This window comes from Dama dama, chromosome 2 (genome assembly GCF_033118175.1).
Source record: "Dama dama isolate Ldn47 chromosome 2, ASM3311817v1, whole genome shotgun sequence".
NCBI lineage: Eukaryota > Metazoa > Chordata > Mammalia > Artiodactyla > Cervidae > Dama > Dama dama.
The window spans coordinates 6,601,181-6,621,773 of NC_083682.1; the positions used below are offsets into that span (position 1 = coordinate 6,601,181).

At 59.4% G+C, this 20,593-nt stretch overlaps 3 protein-coding genes across 4 annotated transcripts; 1 reads left to right on the plus strand and 2 right to left on the minus strand.

Annotated features, from left to right (window-relative positions):
• Positions 1-1,732: 1,732 nt before the first annotated feature.
• YIF1A (Yip1 interacting factor homolog A, membrane trafficking protein) lies at positions 1,733-5,819 on the plus strand. 2 transcript variants are annotated; one of them, XM_061163197.1, is made up of 8 exons: positions 1,734-1,951; positions 2,619-2,830; positions 2,995-3,099; positions 3,238-3,316; positions 4,616-4,673; positions 4,845-5,000; positions 5,440-5,533; positions 5,627-5,819. In XM_061163197.1, exons 1-8 carry the CDS (start codon positions 1,921-1,923, stop codon positions 5,771-5,773), a joined length of 882 nt encoding a protein of 293 aa, XP_061019180.1. In that variant the 5' UTR covers positions 1,734-1,920; the 3' UTR covers positions 5,774-5,819. The 2 variants fall into 2 exon arrangements, with proteins under 2 accessions (XP_061019189.1, XP_061019180.1); XM_061163206.1 differs by lacking the exon at positions 4,845-5,000 and having other exon boundaries at positions 1,733-1,951.
• Positions 5,820-6,201: 382 nt separating this feature from the next.
• Positions 6,202-12,056, minus strand: CNIH2 (cornichon family AMPA receptor auxiliary protein 2). Its single transcript, XM_061156491.1, has 6 exons — positions 11,938-12,056; positions 8,080-8,148; positions 7,596-7,643; positions 7,248-7,360; positions 7,004-7,147; positions 6,202-6,819 (listed from the first exon to the last, which is right to left on the minus strand). The coding sequence occupies exons 1-6, from the start codon at positions 12,016-12,018 to the stop codon at positions 6,792-6,794; spliced, it is 483 nt and encodes a 160-aa protein (XP_061012474.1). The 5' UTR covers positions 12,019-12,056; the 3' UTR covers positions 6,202-6,791.
• A 947-nt stretch (positions 12,057-13,003) lies between these two features.
• On the minus strand, positions 13,004-20,369 carry RAB1B (RAB1B, member RAS oncogene family). Its single transcript, XM_061163211.1, has 6 exons — positions 20,236-20,369; positions 18,407-18,479; positions 18,021-18,116; positions 17,815-17,910; positions 14,568-14,699; positions 13,004-14,467 (listed from the first exon to the last, which is right to left on the minus strand). Exons 1-6 carry the CDS (start codon positions 20,247-20,249, stop codon positions 14,273-14,275), a joined length of 606 nt encoding a protein of 201 aa, XP_061019194.1. The 5' UTR covers positions 20,250-20,369; the 3' UTR covers positions 13,004-14,272.
• Between the last annotated feature and the right edge of the window lie 224 nt (positions 20,370-20,593).

The following is a 20,593-nucleotide window of genomic DNA, read 5'->3' on the forward strand; positions in this document are numbered from 1 at the left end:
GTAGACAGTCAGTGGGTAGGACACAGGGAGCTGCAATGCTGGGTGGATTTTGTTTTGTGATTTTTTTTTTTTTTTTTTTTTCCAAACAGCAACTCAAAGATCATTCCGTTCAACACCCCTACACATTTAAAGATGAAGTAACTGAAGTGGTAGAGAGGAAAGGACTGAATCAGAACTTCATCCATTTATTTTTTTTATTTATTGGGTGCACATGTTTATTGGTGTCTTCTATATGCAAGTACTGTGAAGTATTCATAAGCATTGTGAAAACAAGTGTAGGAGTGGAGAATGACACAGGTCCTATTCTCATGGAATTTACACCCAGGGCAAACTACTGCAGTCAGAGGGAGCCTGTAGCCTGGCCTCCAGCATCCATTCCAAGCCTGGTCAGGACTCTTCACTCTGTCTTTCTGAGAGGCACAGTTGAACTGACTCTTAAAGGATAATTAGGTTTGGGACAGGTGGATGTGAAGGGTAAGGACATCCCAGGTGGAGGGGACTTCTGGGCAAAGGCACTGTGAATGGACTACGTGGATTGAGTTTGGAGAGCCGGAAGGTCACCTGGTGTAACTGGACACTGGGTAGCTAACCAGAGGCAGGTCAAAGAGGACCTGATCTTGCCTAGGAGACGTGGTGGCTGGACGTCTGTGAGAAGGGAGACCCCTGAAGACTGTCTTCAGGAAAGGTGGGAATGAGAGAAAGGAGTCCCTGAGGTCACGAGTGAAGCTTGGGGGTCTCACTTCGAGATGACTGCAGGGGTGAGAATGACTCAGGAGTTTAAACTGCAGCTTCTGGAGACGAACCAGCACACCTCCACTGGCATCTTCTGGACCACGGGAGAGTCGATGGGACAGCACACCTCCACTCACACATCTTCTGGACCACCGGAGAGTCGATGGAACGAGCCTAGTGTAGGATCCTATTCCAACTATTACCACCCAATTTCTGAGACTTCAGACCCGTACCTCGGTTTTCAATAGGTGTAATGGGTGTGTGTGTGTGTGTGTGTGTGTGTGTGTGTGTGTGTCGAGAACCCAGGCCAGTGTAATGGGTGTGTGTGTGGTGTGTGTGTGTCTACCCATGTGTGTATATGTGCGTGTGTGTGTGTAGAACCCGGGCCCTCCCAGCACCAGGCCCCTGGGGTCTGCAGGATGGCAGCAGTGGGAATTTCAGCACCAGACGACGGACAGCACCCGCGCGGAAAGGACGGGTGGGAGGCGGGAGGAGGAGTCAGAATCCCGGAGCTCGCTAGGCCCTGCGGTCACTGCTCAGCCCAAGTTCCTACCGACAGCGCCTCCCCGTGCACCCCTCACCGCCACCTCTCCCGGACTCGGCGCCAGTACTGGGAGAAGAATGGAGGACGCGGAAGGAAAGCTAACACTGAGAAGGAGAGGCAAAAGCCCGAGGGACAGGGCTTGATCACAGTTCCACCGTCCCAGTCTCTCTTGGAGTATGTCTCGCGAGTGAAACTTCCTTCCCGGGCTCCAGCCTCCGCCTGTTGTAGTCGTGGCAGGCCGAGCGTCAACTGCCCCACGGCGCAGGCGCGGAAATAATTATAACTTTAACCCATCTATTGGCTGCTCCGCCGCGAACTAACAAACCCACTATCCAATCCGAGAGAGGCTCCAATAGCTCCGCCTATCCCTCCTCCCGGAAGTTGATTACTGCCGAATCCGCTTCGGCGAGGGTGCGCCAACAGCCAATTGGGAGAGGGGAGGGGCGAGCCAGCGCTGCGGAGGAGCCAATGGCAGGCGGCAGAGGATGACGCCGCCGACATGGCTGCTGTCGTCGGACAGTTCGGGGACGTGTCGGGCTTCTCCGTAACCTCGATCGGTTCCCAGGGAACGGAGCAGCTGCCTCGCTAGTATTCGTACCACGAGGCGACTCAGCGGGCCCTCGGAGAGAGCGAGCATCGGGGCCATGGCTTATCACTCGGGCTACGGAGCCCACGGTGCGTGGGGCGCGGGGCGGGCGGGGCGCGGGCCGACCCGCCCGAGGACGGTCGGCGGCGCGGCCCGCTCACCCTGAGGGAGAGGGGCAGCCGTGACTGCTGCCCAGGGTGGCGGATGTCATTCGGATTCCTGCCCCGTAAGGCTCGGCCACGCGTCCCGGACTTCGCCCTCTCTGCCCAAACCCGGTGATAGCACTGCTGGGATCTCCCGTGTCCGACTCGGGCATGAATGGGGTCTGCCTCCCAAATTTCCTTTCCCGGCCATGACCCTGGTAGGGTTCCTTACCAGTGCCTAGGGCCTCCGCGTTACCCAGCCGTCGCCTTTCCCACCCTTGTTCAATGCGGGGATATCCTCCCAGTTGTCTTCACCTAGCAAATTCAGTCTCCAAGATTCACTTCAGAGATCAGTTCCCTTGAGGAGGCCCCCAGGAACCTTCAGGCGGGCAACCACTTCCAAGGGCTGCCTCAGTTCTTTCTTTACCCACATTTAGCACCTCCGGAAAAGAATCCCTCCTCACAGTTTTTTCTGGATTAGTTACTCCTCATCCAGCTAGTGTCCCTCACTGATTGTTTGGTTCTCCCAAGACCCATACAGGGCTGTCCAGCCAGGGGAAGAGGCGGTGGTTTGGGCTCATGCTTGGTATACCTGTCACCTGCAAACCCACAGGTTCCAAGCACAGGGCCCGGGCAGCTCCGGATCCCCCTCCCCTCTTCGATGACACAAGCGGTGGTTACTCCAGCCAGCCAGGGGGCTACCCAGCCCCAGGAGCCGACGTGGCCTTCAATGTCAACCACTTGCTTGGGGACCCAATGGCCAACATGGCTATGGCCTATGGCAGCTCCATCGCATCCCAGGGGAAGGACATGATGAACAAGGAGGTGTGGCCCACCCCCAGGGCAAGGGTGGCAGGATTTCTGGCCAGGGCTGGGGCATCACGGGATCCCACCTAATCCACACAACGGCCTTCAGGGAAGGAACAGACAGAGGAGCCCCCTGAGGTTCTGGGTGCAGCTCGTCCACAGCCTCCTCTCTCCCCTCCTAGCTGCACCGTTTTGTGTCTGTGAACAAACTCAAGTATTTTTTCGCTGTGGACACAGCCTATGTGGCCAAGAAGCTAGGGCTGCTGGTCTTCCCCTACACACACCAGGTGAGCTGCCTACCAGAGGAGCTGTGATGGGCCCCCTTGCCTCCCGCCTCCTGCCCCAGAGCCTGGCCCCCAGATCTCAGCCCCCTCCTTTGCTCTCTTGTCTGCTCCTCCTCACCTGGCCGCTGCTGCCACCTCCAGAACTGGGAAGTGCAGTACAGTCGTGATGTGCCTCTGCCCCCACGGCAAGACCTCAACGCCCCCGATCTCTATATCCCCAGTGAGTCTTTGACTTGGGCTGGGGGATGGGGCGGGGGGGGGGGGGGGCGGGGACTTGTGCCTTGAGGCACCAACGAGAAGAGACAGGCTCATGTGTTGGTTCAGCATCTGCTCTTGGTGATCTTGTGTGTGGCTTTTGTGGTGTCCCTAGACGCTAGGTAGACAGAGTGGGGTGACCAGCTGCTTCCTGGGTGTGCTCCCAAGATACTCTGCTTTGAGACCTCCCTGCCACCTGACCTGGACCACGTCCCTCCCCAGCATGGAACCCGAGGTTTAGACCTGGCTCTGCAACTTCCAGCTATGGGACCTCAGGGGGCTCCTTTCACGCTTCTGAAAAAGCTGGAATAACAACAGTTCCTACCACAGAGAACTGTGGTGGACATTCTGTGAGGGGCTGTGTGTGCTCAGCCAGCACTGGGCACACGGGAAGCACGCAGGAACTATAAGCTGTTATCACTGTCCTACTTGTCCTCCAAGGCCTGCTCCAGCATCCCCTCCTCTGAGGACGTGGGCACTCCCTCTGGGTTCCCACAACCACCTGTCTCCATGGCATGGGTCAGGCCGCCCACACCACTCTGTGGCTGGCAGACTCCGCATCTGACTCCTCTCTGTCTAGGCCCTGCATAAGGCCTGGCCCCTGGTGGACATGCTGGAGGAGAGGAGTATGCCCAGGCCGGCTCTCAGAAGGGCAGCCAGACAGCCCAGATGCCCTGGGAGAGCCACAGTTCCTCTTCCCTCCTTCGTTCCATTTCCCTCTCAGAGTCACCGTGTAAGGCAGGAACTGCCATCCCTGTTTCACACACTTAAGCCAAGGCTCAGAGAGGTTTGAGCATCTTTGAGGACACACAGCTTACAGGTGGTAGAGCTGATTTCCTGACTCCAGGCACTATGCCCTCTTGTGGGTACATTAGTTCTAGGGCTATCAGGGGGCAGAGGACAGGACTGATGAGTTGAAATTGCTGTGAAAAGGCAGCTGCCGTCTGAGCTTTTGTGAAAATAGCAGAGGTGACTTCGGCATGTGAGGTAGTTTCTGAGACAGCAGGAAGCTTTGGTGAGTTTCCTAGTATAGGAGAGGGCTTGGTGGTCCTGAGAAGGGTCAGGTAGCATTTACACAACAGGAGGCCTGAACAGGAAAAGGCATCCCAAGCAGGGTATTGGGGGTCTGAGGGTAGAGGTGAAACATGTGGGGATATTCAGGGAAGGAAGTATGGGGGTGTCAGTGGCTCTAATCCCTAGGGATGGGGTGTGGGGGCTCTGGTTGAGGAAACCAGGCTGATGGCATCTCTCTGGCTCTTGGCAGCAATGGCCTTCATCACCTACGTGCTGCTGGCTGGGATGGCACTGGGCATTCAGAAAAGGTCAGTGCCAACCCGTCCCGATTCCCACCACTTCCCCACTCCTGACTCCTCTCCTCACCTCCCTGGGGGATCTGTGCCAGCTCCCAAGTCCGTCCGTGCCCCTAGTCTCACCCCTGCCTCAGGACGGCTGGTTCGGGACTCCCTTCACCCCCCGCCCCCACACGGCCGCAGGTTCTCCCCGGAGGTGCTGGGCCTGTGTGCCAGCACGGCGCTGGTGTGGGTTGTGATGGAAGTGCTGGCCCTGCTCCTGGGCGTCTACCTGGCCACCGTGCGCAGCGACCTGAGTACCTTCCACCTGCTGGCCTACAGCGGCTACAAATATGTGGGGTGAGCACCTGTGGGCCGAGCGGGAAGCCGCCCGCCGCCCGGGGTTCCTGGCCTGCCCAGTGGTAGCCTCGAACTGTGACTCTGGACCCCCTCCGCCCACCCAGCTCTTCTCTATTAGAGGGAGTGCCTGTTTTCAGCAGCCTCCTTAGGAGCCCGGTAGTATTGCTCAGTCAGGAATGTACTAGTCACCCAGGAGCTCGGGAGAAGGGTGAGCCGGGGTGGTGAAGCGGGTCTTGGATCCAGGTTCAAGGACTGAGTCCTGGCCTTCCCGATTTATTCTGAGTCTAGGTCCCTGGTTGGGAGGGGGAGTTGCAGATTGGGGGTAAAGGGCCCCAGTGATGGTAGCTGGGGTCTAGCCTGGGCTCTGGCGCAGTCTCAGGCCTGGACCCTCGGAGGTCTCCAGTCTTTCCTTCCTCCCTCCTGCCCCTGCCCCCTGTAGGATGATCCTCAGTGTCCTCACGGGCCTGCTCTTTGGCAGCGATGGCTACTATGTGGCACTGGCCTGGACTTCGTCCGCGCTCATGTACTTCATTGTGAGTCCGGGGCTGGCCCCTCTTTGCCTGGGGTCGGAGCTATGGACAGGCCTCCTCCTCCCGGCCCAGCTTCAGCTTTCTCCTTTTTTCCAGGTGCGCTCTTTGCGAACAGCAGCCCTGGGACCCGACAGCATGGGGGGCCCGGCCCCCCGACAACGTCTTCAGCTCTACCTGACGCTGGGCGCTGCAGCCTTTCAGCCCCTTATCATATACTGGCTGACTTTCCACCTGGTCCGGTGACCCCCATCCCCACTGGCACTGATTTTTCCATACATTGAAGATTCGATTTCCTTGGTTCTTTTTGACCCTTGATTCTGGGGCTTTTGGGGGTGATTTGCTAACACTTCTCGGTCTTTGCATTGGCCAGGGGACAGGGACCTCCACTTTTCTCGAAGGAGGCGGATCCAGGGAGGTCTTCCTGGAGTTGGTGGCCTTGATACTGCCTCAGAAGGCAGATGGAAGTGTTTCAACAGAAATAGTTATTTATATGTGCCTGGGAAAGTGAGGTGGAAGCAGGCAGCTGCTAAGGAGATCTCGAAGGCCTCTCATGCATCTGAGGAGGTCCTCAAGGGTTTGTAGGCCAGTGGGGTGCTTCCCCCTGTTTTCCCCATCTCCTCTTTAAGCCTTTTAGGAGCAGAACTGGGGCCCATGTGTTTGCAGTAGTTTATTCATATTTTGTCACAAATGGCCGGGGAGGGGGGTGCTGTACTCCTCCAGGCAACATAGAAAATAGGTCCAAGAGACTGGGTAGGCTGGGGTTGGGACAAGTGGGGGCAGGAAGGGGTCTGGAGAGAGCCTGGGGGAGGAGAGAGGGCAGACTAGGGGTGGGGCTGCCCCCCTGCTGAGCCTGCTCATTCCTGGTGTGGGTACCCCCCCACCTGCAGGGGGAGCCTCAAGGTGGGGGGTGGAGGGGGCGGCCCAGAACTTCCAGGGTCAAGCCCTGCCAAGGGGCAGGGCCTAAATTCCCCCTGAAGCGGACAAGGCCGGAGGTCCCACCCCTTCCAGGACTGACTGCCATGCCCACAGGCTGGCAGAGGAGCTCCTGCCCCTGTTGAGAGCTCTGCCCAGCCCTAGTCCAAGGGTAGGGGGCTCTGAAGGCGGGAAGTCCCCGCAGCAGCAGTTTGGGGGGTGGAGAGGAGGCTGGGGGCACCAGTGCCCCCTCCCTCCCCAGGGCTGAGGCCTCTGTGGCCCAGGGGCAGGGCTGGGGGTGCACAGGCGTCCGGTCCGTTCTGGGCTCGCTCCCTGGCCGGCTTCCCCCTTAGAAACTCACCAACGTATAAACCATACTGTGGGAAGACACGGCAGTGAGCCAAGTCACAAGCGCGCCTGGCTACCGGCCACCCACCCTGTTGCACCCCAGTTATCAAGGGCAAAGGGCAGGAACTTGGGGCCCAACCATCCTTGGGATTGGAGGGATGGTGCCTGGCACATCCGTTCCCTGACTTCTGACTGCAGCGGGCAGGGCCTCACCTGTACAGGTAATAGAAGAAGGAGAGCAGGTAGAAGGCGAGTTTGCACCAGGACTCCTTCTGGCAGTAGTTGAGGATGTCAGCATTCATGATGGAGACGGCGTCATACATGACCTCAGAGCCATCTGCAGGGCGGTGGAAGTACCTGGGGGAAGGAAGGGGTCTGAGTGCCCACCCTCAAGGCTCCCACCCACATCCTGCCAGCTCCCCCATCTCACCCTCCCAAAGGCTGCGGCTGCCCTCACCTCCAAAGGTGGTAGAAGAGGAGGGGGATGTTGAGGCCCAGGGTCACCCACTCAGCTGCACACAGAAACATCAGACAGAAGAGGCCGTGGATGGAGTATTCTGGGACCACCAGCTGGGGAGTGAGGGTGAGAGGTCAGCGGCCAGGCGCTAGGACAGATCCAAGCTTTAAGGACCCTTGGGAGGGGCCCACCCACCATGGCCTCTGGGATTAAAAGGGCTTCTAGCCTTCCACTCCCTCCCACGTGGCAGATCAGACCAAACAGGCCACAGAGGAGGAAGGCCCGGCTCTGGGTCACAGTGGGGCTGCGCTGGGCTAGGAGCCTCCCGCCCCTAGCCCTGACACTGACCTTCCTCAGGAGGCAGCAAATGCGTTCGATATTTTTTAAACGCTCGCGCTGTAGGGGAGGAAAAGACAGCAATGGTGAACGTGAAGGAGCGGGCACTGGAAGCGCCCCGCCGCACTCCCACGCCCCCCACTCCCTGCACGTGGCCACAAGGGGGCGCCAGAGCAGGTTCTGCGGCGTTTTCGGCCGCGCGGCAGGAGAGCAGCCGCGCGGTCCCCATAGCGACCGTCACCATGGAGGGATCTTCACCCGCGTCTCCACGGCAACGGCCCAGAGCCCGGCAACGGCTGCCCCTCCAGGAGGAACCCGAGCCCTGAGCCCGCGCCAGGTGTTTGCTGGGGGCGGGGACAGACAAGAGGAAGGGGCACGGCCACCGCCACCGCCCCCCATACACCCCCGTCTTCCCGTCCCCCCGCCGCCCTCCACCCGCGACATATGGAAAGACAGACGGACGGACACACCTCGGCACAGCACATGTATCACTTACTGCCCGCGCTGGGTTGCCCTGGTCGATGGGGTTCTTGAAGTCAGTCCGCAGCTCGTCAAAGGCTATGATCTGGGGGAGGGGCGTGTGCCTGTCAGGGTTGGGGCAGCAGCTTATGGCCCTCCCACCCATTCTTCTCTGGTGTGAGATTCACACATGGGGATCGACCCAGATGAAGCTTGCCACAAAGATAGAGAAACTGAGGCCCAGAGAGGGATGAGGCCCGGCCCAAGGTCACAGAACAGTTTGGGATGGAATCCTAGTGTGCTGATGCCTACTTCAGAACATGTCTACTACACCTCCATGCAAAACATCCCAAGAGACAGTGTCTTGTCTGCAGGCCCTGTGCTGAGCGCTGGGCCCCAGAAACCTGGGACTCAGCCCCTGTCTGGGAGGAACCCCAGGCTTAGAAAGACCACTGTGAACTACATCCCAGGGTGATCAGGGCTGCGGAGTACAGAACCTGGGGTGGGTGCCTGATCCAGCATGGGGTGGGGATGAGGAGTTCAGGCTGGACTCGGAGCAGGTGTTTGCCTGGTGCACAAATGGGGGGAAGGGCGGTCGGAACAGGAGGTACAGTGGCAGAGGTTTGGAAGAACAAGGAACATTCAGGAAGCTGTAGGTCCTATGGGGCTAGAGTGAAAGTGTAAGGCAAGTGGGAATGGTGAACGATGGGCTGGAGGGGTCAGCAATGCCAGATGTGGGGGCCTTGTAAGGCGGGACAAGATCTTTGGACTCGAACAGGAACGTACATGGGAGCCATTGAGGGATAGAAAGCAGCAGAGCGGGGGCTGTGAGGTTGATGTTCTAGGATTGAACGAGCAGGAAGTACATACTGGCTAACAGTCCCAGCCAAGACATACACAATGCTTCCTTTATGCCAACAGGCTTTATGTTTAATAACTCATTTAATGCTTGCAACAGCCTGATGATGTAGGAGCTGTATTATCGCTTTCATTTTGCAGATGAGGAAACTGAGATACATTAAATGACTTATCCAAGGCCACGTAGCTAGTTAGTGGCAAGCCAAGATTCTAAACCACTCGGATTTCAGAGTTAAAATTTTAAACACGTGACTACACTCAAGCCAGACCAGTCAGGGGACTTTGGATGTTTGGGGTGCAGGCTGGGTGCTGGGGGCAGGTAGGCAAGGCATGGTGATCTGAGTGAAGAGAGGGCAGTGGGGATGCAGAGGTGTGGATGGGCTCCAGAGCTATGTAGAAGCCAGACTCCAGAGGGCTTGAATGGCAGTGAAGTAGAAGCAAAGAGGCCTAAGGCGACTTTGGGTGTTGGAGCATCTGGTGGTGGGCACTGTCTTCATTGGGATAGGAACTCTTCACGGAGCAGGTGCTTTAGAGGATGACAAGATGGACCTGAGGGGAGCTGGCCTGGGAGGATGGCTGGCAGAGGAGCCTTCTGGGGTCCTCTCCCCTCAGCACCAGCCCCAGGATGAGGCAGCAGGCCCACCCCCCCAAGCATCCCAGACCCCATAAGGCTCAAAGCGAGAGAACATGGGCTTCCTGGAGGGAGTTGGGGCCATCTGGAGCAGCTCCCCCAATTCCCCCCCAACTCTGGGCATCCGTCTGCCTGTTAGGCACAGCAATGGGGTCCAGCAGGGAGCGGAAGGGTGCCGTCTGTCTGCCCCAGAGCTGGCACCACCAGCAGGCGGCGGGTGTCGCGCCTCCCACCCCCCAGCCTGCCTGGCGCTGACTCAGCCCCCTGGAACAAACAACCCCCCATGGTGACAGCAGACACACGTCACTCACCACCAGGGTTGCCTAGTGACCACTGGGGCCTGGGTTCAGGGTCTGTGGTGGGATCTGGGGTCCTGCCCTGGAAGGTTCTAGTTCTTACCAATTTGGATTGAGGACCACACCTCCTCTCCCCACCCGCACACCCCTTGGCAAGCCTTGCCCTGGACTTACATACATGCAGCCTCGTGTACAAAAAGCCCACTTTACCAATGAGGAAATGGACCCAGGACAAGAGACTTGCTATGATTGCCCAGCTAAATAGCTGAGCAAACACAGTGCCTGACATGTAGTATGTACTCAATAAATATTTTTTGAGAACGCCTGGGCCCTTTTTTCCAGCCTGGGAGCCCCAAAGCCTGAGTCTTATTCATCCTAGTCTTCCCCAAAGCATCCCAGAGCCTGGTTCGCAGGAGCGTGGACACAGGTGTGCTGAATGGAGGACTGCTCTGAGGACCCCTGGAGGACAGGGACCCCCACAGAGGCTGTGGGAGGCCTCTGGGTGGGGAAAGGCCCAGAAAGGGGCTTCTTGAATTCCAGGAGCCTTTCTTCCAGGAGCTGGTTAGTTCTGTGTGCCCAGCTTGTGACTCTCAATTCATTCCCGTCCTCACGACTCCAGCCGTCACCCCGCAGGACAGTCCAAGGCCCAGGCATGAGACAGAAGGCTCAGGGCGACCAAGAAGGACCCGGGGAGATGCAGGAAGAGAAAGAAATGGAGAAGGGGCAGAGGAGAGAAAATGCAACTGAGAGGCCCACAGCAAGAGGCACAGTCAGGGGGGTGAGAGGGCGGCAGAGCGCGTGTATGTCTGAAGGTGCCTATGGGTGCTCACTCCTCACACAGGAGGGGCGCAGTCAGAGTCCATGGAATCCTGGTGTAAAAGAGACAGGCAGCAGGAGGGCAGCAGGGGAGGAAGCGGGAGAGATGGGTCAAGAGCCAGGGATGACCATGGAGCAGGCAGGCAGCAGGTCCCAGGAAAAGAAGGGAGTGATGAAGTGAGGAGACCCAGGGAAAAGCTGGTAAGGCAATGGGAAGGAAGAGGACGGAAGGGGGACTAGAGAGAAGGCTGGCAGGGGACAAAGCGATGACCAGGGAGGTGTGCACTGGACGTACAAGCAGGGGATGCGGAGCAAAGTGGGCCAGGGCCAAGATGCACAGGCCGTGCGAAGGGGATGGGGTGGTGGCCAAAACCTCAGGGGACAGAGGAGAAGAAAGGGCAGTAAAGAGGGGGGCAGGGGTCCCAAAAAAGACACTGGAGGCTGACTGACAGTTCTGCAGTGATGGAAGGGAGACAGGCAGAGGAGGAGAAGGCCCCAGAGAGTTGGGGGAGAGGGACCCTCTCTCAGGAAAGGCAATCAGCATAAGGGATGAGAAACAGACATTTCGAAGAACCAGGTGTGAGGCAAGGCCAGAGGGAGAGACAGACTCAGAGAGACAGGAGACAAAGGGGAAAGTGGGGGCAGGAAGAGGAGGAAAGCTGGAAGTGCGGAGAAAACCTAGTGGGGGGAAGCCCAGACAGGAGGGGGCAGGGAAACCCAAGGTGAGCTGGTTAGATCTCTGGGGCTGCTTACAGCCAATCGATGCAGGGTACCGGGTGGGGGTGGGGGCTTGGGGTGGAACGGGAAAGGGTTAATGGGCTCTGCGATCTGTGGGTCCTGTAAACAGATGCAGTTGCCATAGCAACCAGCTCCATCACTCCGGCTGGAAAAACCCACAAAGGGGGTGGGGAGAGCAGACAGACAAACTGCCCGATGGACAACGGGGGCGACTAAATGGTTGAGGGGGGGCGGGAAGCAGGAGGAGACAAAGTAGCAAGAATCCCAGAATTTCGCCTCACACCCCAAGGCTGCATGGGGCAGGGGAGGGGGGTCAGAGACCCACTGACATCCACAGACAGGCGGGGGCGGCGGAGAAAGCGGGGGCCCCCCCGGAAAGGAAGCTGATGATGGGGGGTGTTCATGGGGCGAACAGCAGCCGACTGATGGGCGATAGCGGAGAGAAGGCTCCAAGTTTCTCCGGGCCCTGAGACCATCCATCCGTCCCCCTCCCATTCCTTGCACCCCCTGCCCCCACCCGCCCCCAGCCCCAGCCCCAGCCCCAGCCCGGCCTTACGTGCCAGATGACAAAGAAGATGAGGGAGGCGCACAGCACCAGGGTGAGCATGTAGCAGAACGCAGCGAAGGTGAACGCCATGGCCCCCGCGCCGGGCGGCGGCCCGGGGGGCGCCAGCGCGGGGCCCGGGCGCAAGGGGACGCCCCCCCCCGGCCCGCGCTTAGGGCCGGCCGGGCATGGCCCGCAGAGCTCGGGCGCGGGCTCGGGGGGCGCGGGCAGCGCGGCCGGATTTGGGGCCGCGGGGCCGTGGAGCACGCGGGGCTCGGGCCGGTGGGCTCGGGGGGCGCGTCCGCTGCCGGCTGCCCGGGCCCCGATCGCTCATCCTGCGATCCCTCGCCCGCGGCTCCCTCGCTCGCCAGCCCGCGAAGCCGGCGGGGCGGAGCCGGGGGCGGGGCCGCCTTGCGAGCAGCCTCGGTCGGGCGGGGCCGGGTCTCCGTGAGCCCCTCCGCCAGCCGGGCCTGGGCGCCACCCCCGCCCCAACCTCAGGGACACGTAAGCGTGGACATAGCCCCCTCTCCCCCCCAACCACACAACGAACCCACCGCAGCCACACTCGGTCCGCTCAGACGGGCACACACACCTCACACGCCGGCCAGGAGGCTGCGCTGAGGTCTAAAGTGCAAAGCACTTGTCACCGTCCGTGCGAGGGGGCAGACGCACCTGGCTTGAACCCAGAACAAGCCAGGAGAGCGGGCTGAGCCAGGCGGCTTTAGGGGACGCAGCCCGGGAACGGGGCCGAGTCCGCAGGCCCGCCGCCTGCTCCAGCTGCGGCCCAACTCCCCATCCCGAGCCGCCCGTATGGGTGTCGGCGGCGGCTCACCAGGTGCTCAGATGGCCGCTGCCTCCCTCCCTGCTGGAACCGTGCTGGGCCCGTAGGGACAGACCACAGCAGCACAAGCAGGCAGCTCTCCTAGCTCCAGGAACTGGGTCAAGGACTTCCAACAGCAACCCTAGGACACACAGCCCGAGCCAGGACCCCCCGTGAAGTCCGCCAACTCCAGGGCTCCAGTTCCATCTTCCCGCCCCAGGGCGGCCCCCACCACAGACCACACTCACAGACCACAACTTCCTTGCAAAAACCCTCGGCTCATCCGAGGGCCAATGGAAATTTATTTTTTTGTCCTTTAAGTCTTTCCCCAAGTGGCTTTTCCTTGCAAAATGCCTGACATGACACCAGAAGGGAACCTGGAAGTGGGGGGGGGGCACCCCAAGGGGCAGCCCAGGGACTTAAATACAAGCTGGAGGGCAGGGCACACGTGGGACAGGCAAGAGACAGCACGAGGGACATGGCTTCTCAGGTAGAGACCAAAGGTTTGTCTTTCTGCAGGAAGAAGCTGTGTCAGAGGGCGGAGGGCTAGGATCCTGGGTGAGAGGGAAGAAGTGGAGAGGCCCCCCCCAAACCCTGGGTGGCACCCACATTCCCAGAGAAGTAGCGACAGGGGGTGAGGATCTGCCCTCACGGGCTCCAAGGGACGGACGGGGGGAGAATAAGCCGGACGTGCTGCCTCAGGGGAAGGAGGGGGTGCTGGCAGAGAGAGGGTTAAGGCTGGTACCCAGCCTCTGGCACGGTGGGCCTTCCGCCTCCGCCTGCCTTGGGGACAAAGGGGCACGGTGGGCAGGCAGCACATGGGCCTGGCTCTGGCAGGGCAGGGGGCGGCAGGAGCAGGCTCCCTCTGGGCTCAAGACATAAGCCCAGCGCAGCTGTCCGCCCACCTGCCCTAGATGTGCTCACACCCCACCGCAGCTGGACGGCTGGAGCTCCGAGTGTGGGAGGGGTGGGGGGCTGGGGAGGGGCGGGGGGCTGGGGAGAGTCGGTGGCTGGGCCCCTGTGGCCCCACGCCCGTCCTGAGGTCCAGCCCAGGGCCCTGGATCCCAGGGCCTTGGATCCCCTGGTCCCATCCTGGCCCCAGGTGCTGACTACAGCCAGGGGCAGTAGAGGCCAGGGAGGCCCTCAGCTCTTGGGGAAGCGGGGCGGGTGCAGGGGAAAAGGAAGAAGAGTCAGGAGAGAGACCCACTGCAGCATACGTGGGGGGCGGGGAGACAGACAGACAGAGGAGCCCTCATCCCAAAGGTGTGTGGTGGGGTATCTTTTAAAGTCCCCTAGAGGCAGCAGCAGAGCAAGCCCGCACCCCCACCCCAGCCACAGGTCCTGGGTGTCCTCCCTGGAGGGCCCGGGGCTCAGGGTGGCAGGTAGACGGGCCAGAGGGAGATGGGGAGCCCAGGACACCCCCAAAGCCACAGATTCAAATGCCCCGGAGAGGGAGGCCCCTCCTGCCCCCTCCAGGGGCATCATCTGGAGAAGGTGCCCCCTCCTGTCCCACCCCATGAGCCCCTCCTAGCAACAGCCACCACCAGCCTGCTTCACGGGGGTGCTGTCGATCTTGAGGTTGGGCCGCTCACCCCCCGAGGCTGCCCCGGGCCCCATCCGCTTTTTGATCTCAGCAGCCATGGTCATGAATGCCTGCTCGACGTTGGTAGCGTTCTTGGCACTCGTCTCCAGGAAGGGGATGCCCAGAGAGTCTGCAAACTCCTGACGTGGGGAGAGAGGAGAGGAGGGAGAGGAGGTGAGCAGCGGCAGGCCCTGGTCCCCTCACCATGGTGTACCCGGCAGCCTGGCCTGGCTTGCTCACCTTGGCAGTGGTGTTGTCCACCACCTTCTTGGTGGTGAGGTCACTCTTGTTGCCCACCAGCAGCTTATTGACATTCTCGCTGGCGTAGCGGTCAATCTCCTGGAGCCACTGCTTCACGTTGGCGTAGGATTCCTAGAGGGACCAGATCAAAAGGTATTTTGCTCCCAACTGCTACCCCTACCCCAGGCCTGCAGAACAAGTGCCTTGAGGGGAAGGTGGGTGTCCTGGGCTCCCGAGAGGCAGGCGCGCTGGGCTCAGGAAGCCAGAGGAAGCCCCACGGGGCTTAGCTCTCCTGCCTGCCCAACTCTGAGACCCCAAAAGCCAGGGCTAGGATGGCCCAGCTTCTTCCAACAGCCCCAACACCCAAATGGCTTAAGCCGAGGGCCAGCCAGCTCCTCCTGCAGCTGCTCGTGTCTCCCTGAGACACAGAAAAGGCCTAACCACACGTAGGGAGCACATGGCATCAGAAGAGAGACAGGCCAGAGGGAAGACAGAAGCGAAGGGTAACTTAGCAAGACTCACACGGTGGCCTTAAAATCCCATTAAGGTTGGAAACCTGGGAGCCCAGCGGCAGGTGGAGGACCCTCTCAGAGGAGGCCCTGGCCTAAGAAGGAGACAGGGATCCTGGGAGCGGGGCCTAACGTGCGTCCTACTTCTGGCACCAACAGCCTCCTCACTCAGCCCGGCTCTCCCGGCAGCCTGCCATGCCCCACCCCCTACTCCTGGCACGCCGACAAAGCACAGAACTTTTAGGAACAGGCTTGAGCTAGAGCCGCTTTCCCTTCTTAGGAGCCAGAGGTCTGACGATTCCACACTGGGTTCAGACGTACACCTCCTGCCACGTCCCAGGCTGGGCCCTGGGCTGGGCACTGGGTTCAAATAACGGAACCATGCCTGGGCCCAGCCCTAAGCACTCACAGGACAGTGGGGGACCAGACTAGGACACACGCAAGGGCAACACAGGGTGACCAGCACTGCAGGGAGAGAAGGCAGGAGCTGGTGGAACTCCAGGACCATCTCAGCTCGGGGAGGTTACAGCTGACCTGCACCTGCAGGGGTGAACTACCCCCGTATGGGTGCTGGTGGGGGGACAGGGAAGGTGCGGGGGGGGGGGGGGCGGGTGGAGACAACACACAGGGTCACGGGGCGGGATGGGGTGGGAAGGGTATGGCGTCTTTGGGAGGAGGGGAAAGCTGAAAACTGCTGGGACTCAGGCCCTGGGCAGGGAAGCAGAGGAAGAGGCGGCAGGCCCGAGTGGGAAGGGGCCTAGCCTGGCTAAATCTTGGACAACCAGGAGCACACCTGTGTTCTGGGAAGATAGTCCTAGAAGGAGTGCAGAGGCCAGCTCAGACCGGCAAGAAGATGGAGACGAACTGGGAGGTGGTTGGAATGATCCAGGGAAGAGCAGGTGTGCCCTGAGCCAGGGAATGAGGCAGGCGAGAGCACAGGATGTAGTGAGCCGATTGTGGGCTTAGCCCCACTTCTGCCATTTACTGTATGACCCTAGATGTGTCACCTGACCTCTCTGAACCTGTTTCCTCACCTCAATAAAACAGTACCTCCCGGTGGGGCTGTTGTGAGCATGAGATAATGAATGCAGGCCTGTCTCATAACAAGTGCTTAATTAGCAAGAGCTGCTATTATCCTCATCACTGCTATTATTATGAGGGGACAGATTTGAGAGAGACGATGGGGGAGAACAGAGGGGCCCGGAGACTGCTGGGATGGGGGAGGGAAGAGTTTTCCGGTCAGGCCAACAGGGACGCTGTTATAAAGATGAGGACGCAGGAGCCAGTTCAGGAAGACAGAGTGAGACCAGCAGAGGACACACTAGGTTTTGCAAACCGTCTACAGCTCTGTGGGTGGCCTAGAGGCAGTTTAGGGGCATGAAAGGATGCACTGGTAAGCAAAGAACCCTGGGTTCACAAACACTGGCTTTGCCTTTCCTGGCTATGAAACCACGGGCAAGTAACTCAACATAGCTCCAAGCCTGTTTCCTCATCTGGAAAACAGGGACCCCACCATTTAGTTCACTGGGTAAGACTGTGAAGGTGAGAACTAACACAGACACAGTGCCAGCACAAGGCAGGGCACAGAGGAGGTCCACAGTGACGGCTGCTGAGGTGCAGAAAACACAAAACAAAAGCCAAAGCACAAGGTGGTCAGCATCGTGCAGGGGGAGTCAGGAGGCTGGGGGCCATCAGGAAGCATAAAATCTGGGGTGTGGGGGACAGCACCGGACGGATCAGTAAAGTCACTGAAAAGAGAATCTAGGGCGGCAAGAGGTGAGAGAGCTGGAGACACTCACTTTTTCAGGGAGAGGGAAGAGAACACAGTTAAAAGCCATGAGAGGTCAATCATGGCAAAAACTGAAATGAGGTCACAGGATTTGGCAGTTAGAGGTCCATCGTGACCTCCGCCTGAGTGGAGCACAGTTCACCCACAGCTTGTTGTCCAGGAGGCAGCACGCGTCCCTGGCGAGCCGGAGTCCAGCTGCCCCTTGGAGCAGGGACTCCTCCTGGCCTGGAGTTGATGTAAGCATCCCCATATCCCCAGGGCCTGACCCCCGTTAAGCAACAAAGTTTAAAAACAACAAAGCTGGTAGAATCAGTAGGCCTGGGCTTTCAGACTCTGCCACTTGAGCAGCTTCAGGGAATAAGAAAGTCTTACCACCCCGACCCAATTCTTCATCTGTGAAACGGGAATATGATACAGACCTCTTTGGAATGATATGAGCATCAAAGGGCTGTGACAGAATCTGTGAACTGTAAGGCGTGGCAGGACTGTTTCTCGCTGTTAACATCACCACTGCTGCCACTGACGTGTGACTAAAGTTGCCACAGCAGACTCAGGGCTCCCAGCACTCTGCTCACACGGGGCCCAGAGTGCACAGCTCCTTTACTTCCTTGTGTAAGCCCCTCCCACTGCTTCTCCACAGGGTCTTTGCCCAGGAGGCCATTAGCCCAGCACAGCAACCAATCAGCTGACTAATCCATGAAACAGAGGTGCGTGGAAGGCCTGAATAAGGTTTGACAGGGAGGTGAAGCCTGGTTCTGCCAAGGCCCTGCAGCAGGGCCTGCCTGGGGAGGATCCATTTCTGCAGTTATTTGCCTCCTTGTGAAATAAGTCCAGGAACAGTCTCCTTTCCGGGCAGCATGAGGAAGAGAGGACGGGAACAGTAAAAAGAAGCAAAAGCCAAAGACCCAGAGCTGAGGAGGCAAAGGGGGGACGGTGAGCCCAGGACTACCTGGTCTGTGACGTCGTATACCACGATGATGCCGTGAGCCCCCCGGTAGTAGCTGGAAGTGATGGTCCGGAACCGTTCCTGACCAGCTGTGTCCCACTACAAGGCAGTCGGAGAGGGGGCAGGTCAGCCCGGGGCTCCGTGCCCAGAGCCCCTCCCCTCTGAAGGCAGAAGCCTCTGCACCGGGGTCTGGGAGCTGCCACACTCACGATCTGAAGCTTGATGGTTTTGCCGTCCAGCTCAATGGTTCGGATCTTGAAGTCCACCCCGATGGTGCTGATGTAGCTCTCTGTGTATGTGTCGTCCTGGAAGACCGGGGGTCAGGGAGATGGCCTGAGCAGACAGGTCTGAGGCCCATCTGGAAAACCTCCCTCTGGTTCCCTGCCCCACCTGAGTGCCTCACTGCTGAGCCCCAGTTCTCACAGCCCAGCCTGCCAGCCCTGTGCCCGTGCTCAGTCAGATATGCTGCCGGCAGGTCCTGCCCCTTCACCCCTGGTCTCCCGGGTCTTGCAACCACTGTTCTCTGTGTCGCCCCACCTCCCTCAGGCCACCGGCCGGGACCCTAGATGGATGGTATGGGAAGCTTCTTACTCACAGCAAACCGTAGGAGCAGGCATGACTTGCCCACGCCCGAATCACCAATCAAAAGCAGCTTAAACAGGTAGTCACTGGAGAGAAAGGATGGGAAGATATGACGGAAGGCAGGGAGCCTGCCTGCCATCACCCTGAAGTCACAACTACAGCATTCTCCCACACCTCGAGGTGTGCCTCAGATTAGGGTAGTGAGGCACTCAGAAGACCCTCCTGCAAGTCCCGGGCTGGGGAGGGCTGACCACACCCCATAACACAGCTGGCCCAAAGGGAAGCCATCTGAATTTCCACTTTGCAGAGAAGAAAACAGAAGCACAGAAAGGAACGTGACTTGCCAAGGATCACAACCAGTCAGGTGACAGAGTTGGGTATCCCAGCCTGGTTCCTGATAGACTCCATGGTTTCGAGTCCAGCAGGGAAACCCTACTGCACTGCCTGTACTTGACTGGGCAGGAGAGGCCCCAGAAGTGGAAGCCAGGGCCCAGCCTAGAACTTATGAACTGAATTTCTACGTAAAGAGCCTGGTATGAAGCCTCTAAGAAGAGAGGGTCAACAAGTGGCAATGATGCTTAGATAGCATCACTGACTCAGTGGACATGAATCTGAGCAAACTCCTGGAGACAGTTAAGGACAGGGAAGCCTGGTGTGCTGCAGTCCATGGGGTCACAAGGAATTGGACACTGCTCAGTAACTGAACAACAACAAAATGTATCAAGTTTACATTGGTGCCTGGCCCTGTGCTAAGTACTTCAAATTCATCATCTCATTTACACCTTACAATAGTCCACTGAAGTGAGTGCTTTTATTTCCAACTAATGAGGAAACCACACGCCACAGAACGGAAGCAACTTGCCCTAACTGACACAGCTGTTAACTTTAATACTGGAAACCAGGTTCAGACTCCAAAGTCTCGTTGAAAGCCTGTTGGTACCCTTCTCTGTTTCCCCTCATGATCCAGCTCAGAGCTTCACCCTTCCCCAAGGAAATGTGAAGTCTGGATCTGGAGAACAAAAAGGAAGTAGCAGAAGAGGAAGAAGATAACTGACACTTGGGGAAAGCTGTCAGTGAGAAGTCAGGGCAGAAACGTGGGCCACCTACCCGTAGGGGGAGTGACCAAGAAGTGAGGAGAGTTTAAGGAACAAAAAGAATCCCACTGGAAGGGTGGAAGCAAATGCCACATTCGTGTAAACTTCATCCGCAGGGTGACGGCGAAAAGAAGGGGTGTGACAGTGGCGCCGGGGCTTGCGCAAAGGTGAGGGGAGCGCGGGAGGGGACCGGCCGCCGGGGGCGACCAGACACTTTGATCGAGCAGCCCGGATGGGAGAGGCTGCTTGCGAGTTACCCGGAGGGCCAGCCTCCAGGAACCGGATTCCGGGAGGACGGGAGAGCAGAAAGTACCGCCCGACCTAAACGGCCCGAGTCTGGACCGAGACCAGAAACGCTGGTGACGGGCTCCACTATCAGGACTGTCGTCAGCTCCCCGATCGCCACTCTAAGGCAGCAGGTGGGGAAACTGAGGCCTGGAAAGAGCGGGGCTGCAGGGTCACCTGACCGACAAGGCCTGGTAGTGCCGGTGCCTCGGGCTCCAAGTGGTGCCCTTCGGGGTCGCAGTCTCCAGGCCCGTGTGCGAGAACTCGGGGTGTCGAGTCAGGGTCCTGGGGCCCCCGGGGGAGGGGCAGGACCCGGATGTGAGGGGGGGCAGGTCAGCGGAAGAGGGGACCCGGATGTGGGGGCGCCGCGCAGCCCTGACCCGGGCCGGACAACCCCGGTAAGCGTACAGTCCCGTACTCGGGATCGAGGCTGCGCCGCACGGCGCGGGCGGGGCGCACTCACTATTCGGGGTTCATGGCGGCGGCGGCGGCCCGCTCGGTCGCTCCCAGTCGGCTCTGCTCCGCCTCCCGTTCCAAGATGGTGGCCGCTCCGCCCCAGAGGCCCCGCCCGCGACGCGCAGGCGCAAACGTTCCCGACTGGGGCCTCGCCGCATTGCTTCTCGGAACTTGTAGTCCCCATACGTTGTCCCACTCATTCCCGCCGCGCAGGCGTAGACCGAAGAGCCCGAATCTCCTAGCCCACGCACCCTCATCGCCGCGCATTGCCTTCTGGACCTTGTAGTTCGCTCCCTAGACGCACCTGGGCTTAAGGACGGCGCTCGGCAGCCTCACCGCGTCCCGGCGTTGGGATGCTTAATGTA

Excerpts from the sequence above, each read along its gene's own strand:
- YIF1A (XM_061163197.1), top strand. The coding sequence starts at position 1,921 with ATGGCTTATCACTCGGGCTACGGAGCCCACG. Across the intron at positions 1,952-2,618 it reads CTCGGGCTACGGAGCCCACG|GTTCCAAGCACAGGGCCCGG; the intron begins GTGCGTGGGGCG and ends GCAAACCCACAG. Across the intron at positions 2,831-2,994 it reads AGGACATGATGAACAAGGAG|CTGCACCGTTTTGTGTCTGT; the intron begins GTGTGGCCCACC and ends CTCCCCTCCTAG.
- CNIH2 (XM_061156491.1), bottom strand. The coding sequence starts at position 12,018 with ATGGCGTTCACCTTCGCTGCGTTCTGCTACATGCTCACCCTGGTGCTG. Across the intron at positions 7,361-7,595 it reads TTTGCTGCCTCCTGAGGAAG|CTGGTGGTCCCAGAATACTC; the intron begins GTCAGTGTCAGG and ends CTCACTCCCCAG. Across the intron at positions 6,820-7,003 it reads TTCTTCTATTACCTGTACAG|TATGGTTTATACGTTGGTGA; the intron begins GTGAGGCCCTGC and ends GTCTTCCCACAG.
- RAB1B (XM_061163211.1), bottom strand. Across the intron at positions 17,911-18,020 it reads AAACCATCAAGCTTCAGATC|TGGGACACAGCTGGTCAGGA; the intron begins GTGAGTGTGGCA and ends ACTGCCTTGTAG. Across the intron at positions 14,468-14,567 it reads TGGACAACACCACTGCCAAG|GAGTTTGCAGACTCTCTGGG; the intron begins GTGAGCAAGCCA and ends TCCCCACGTCAG.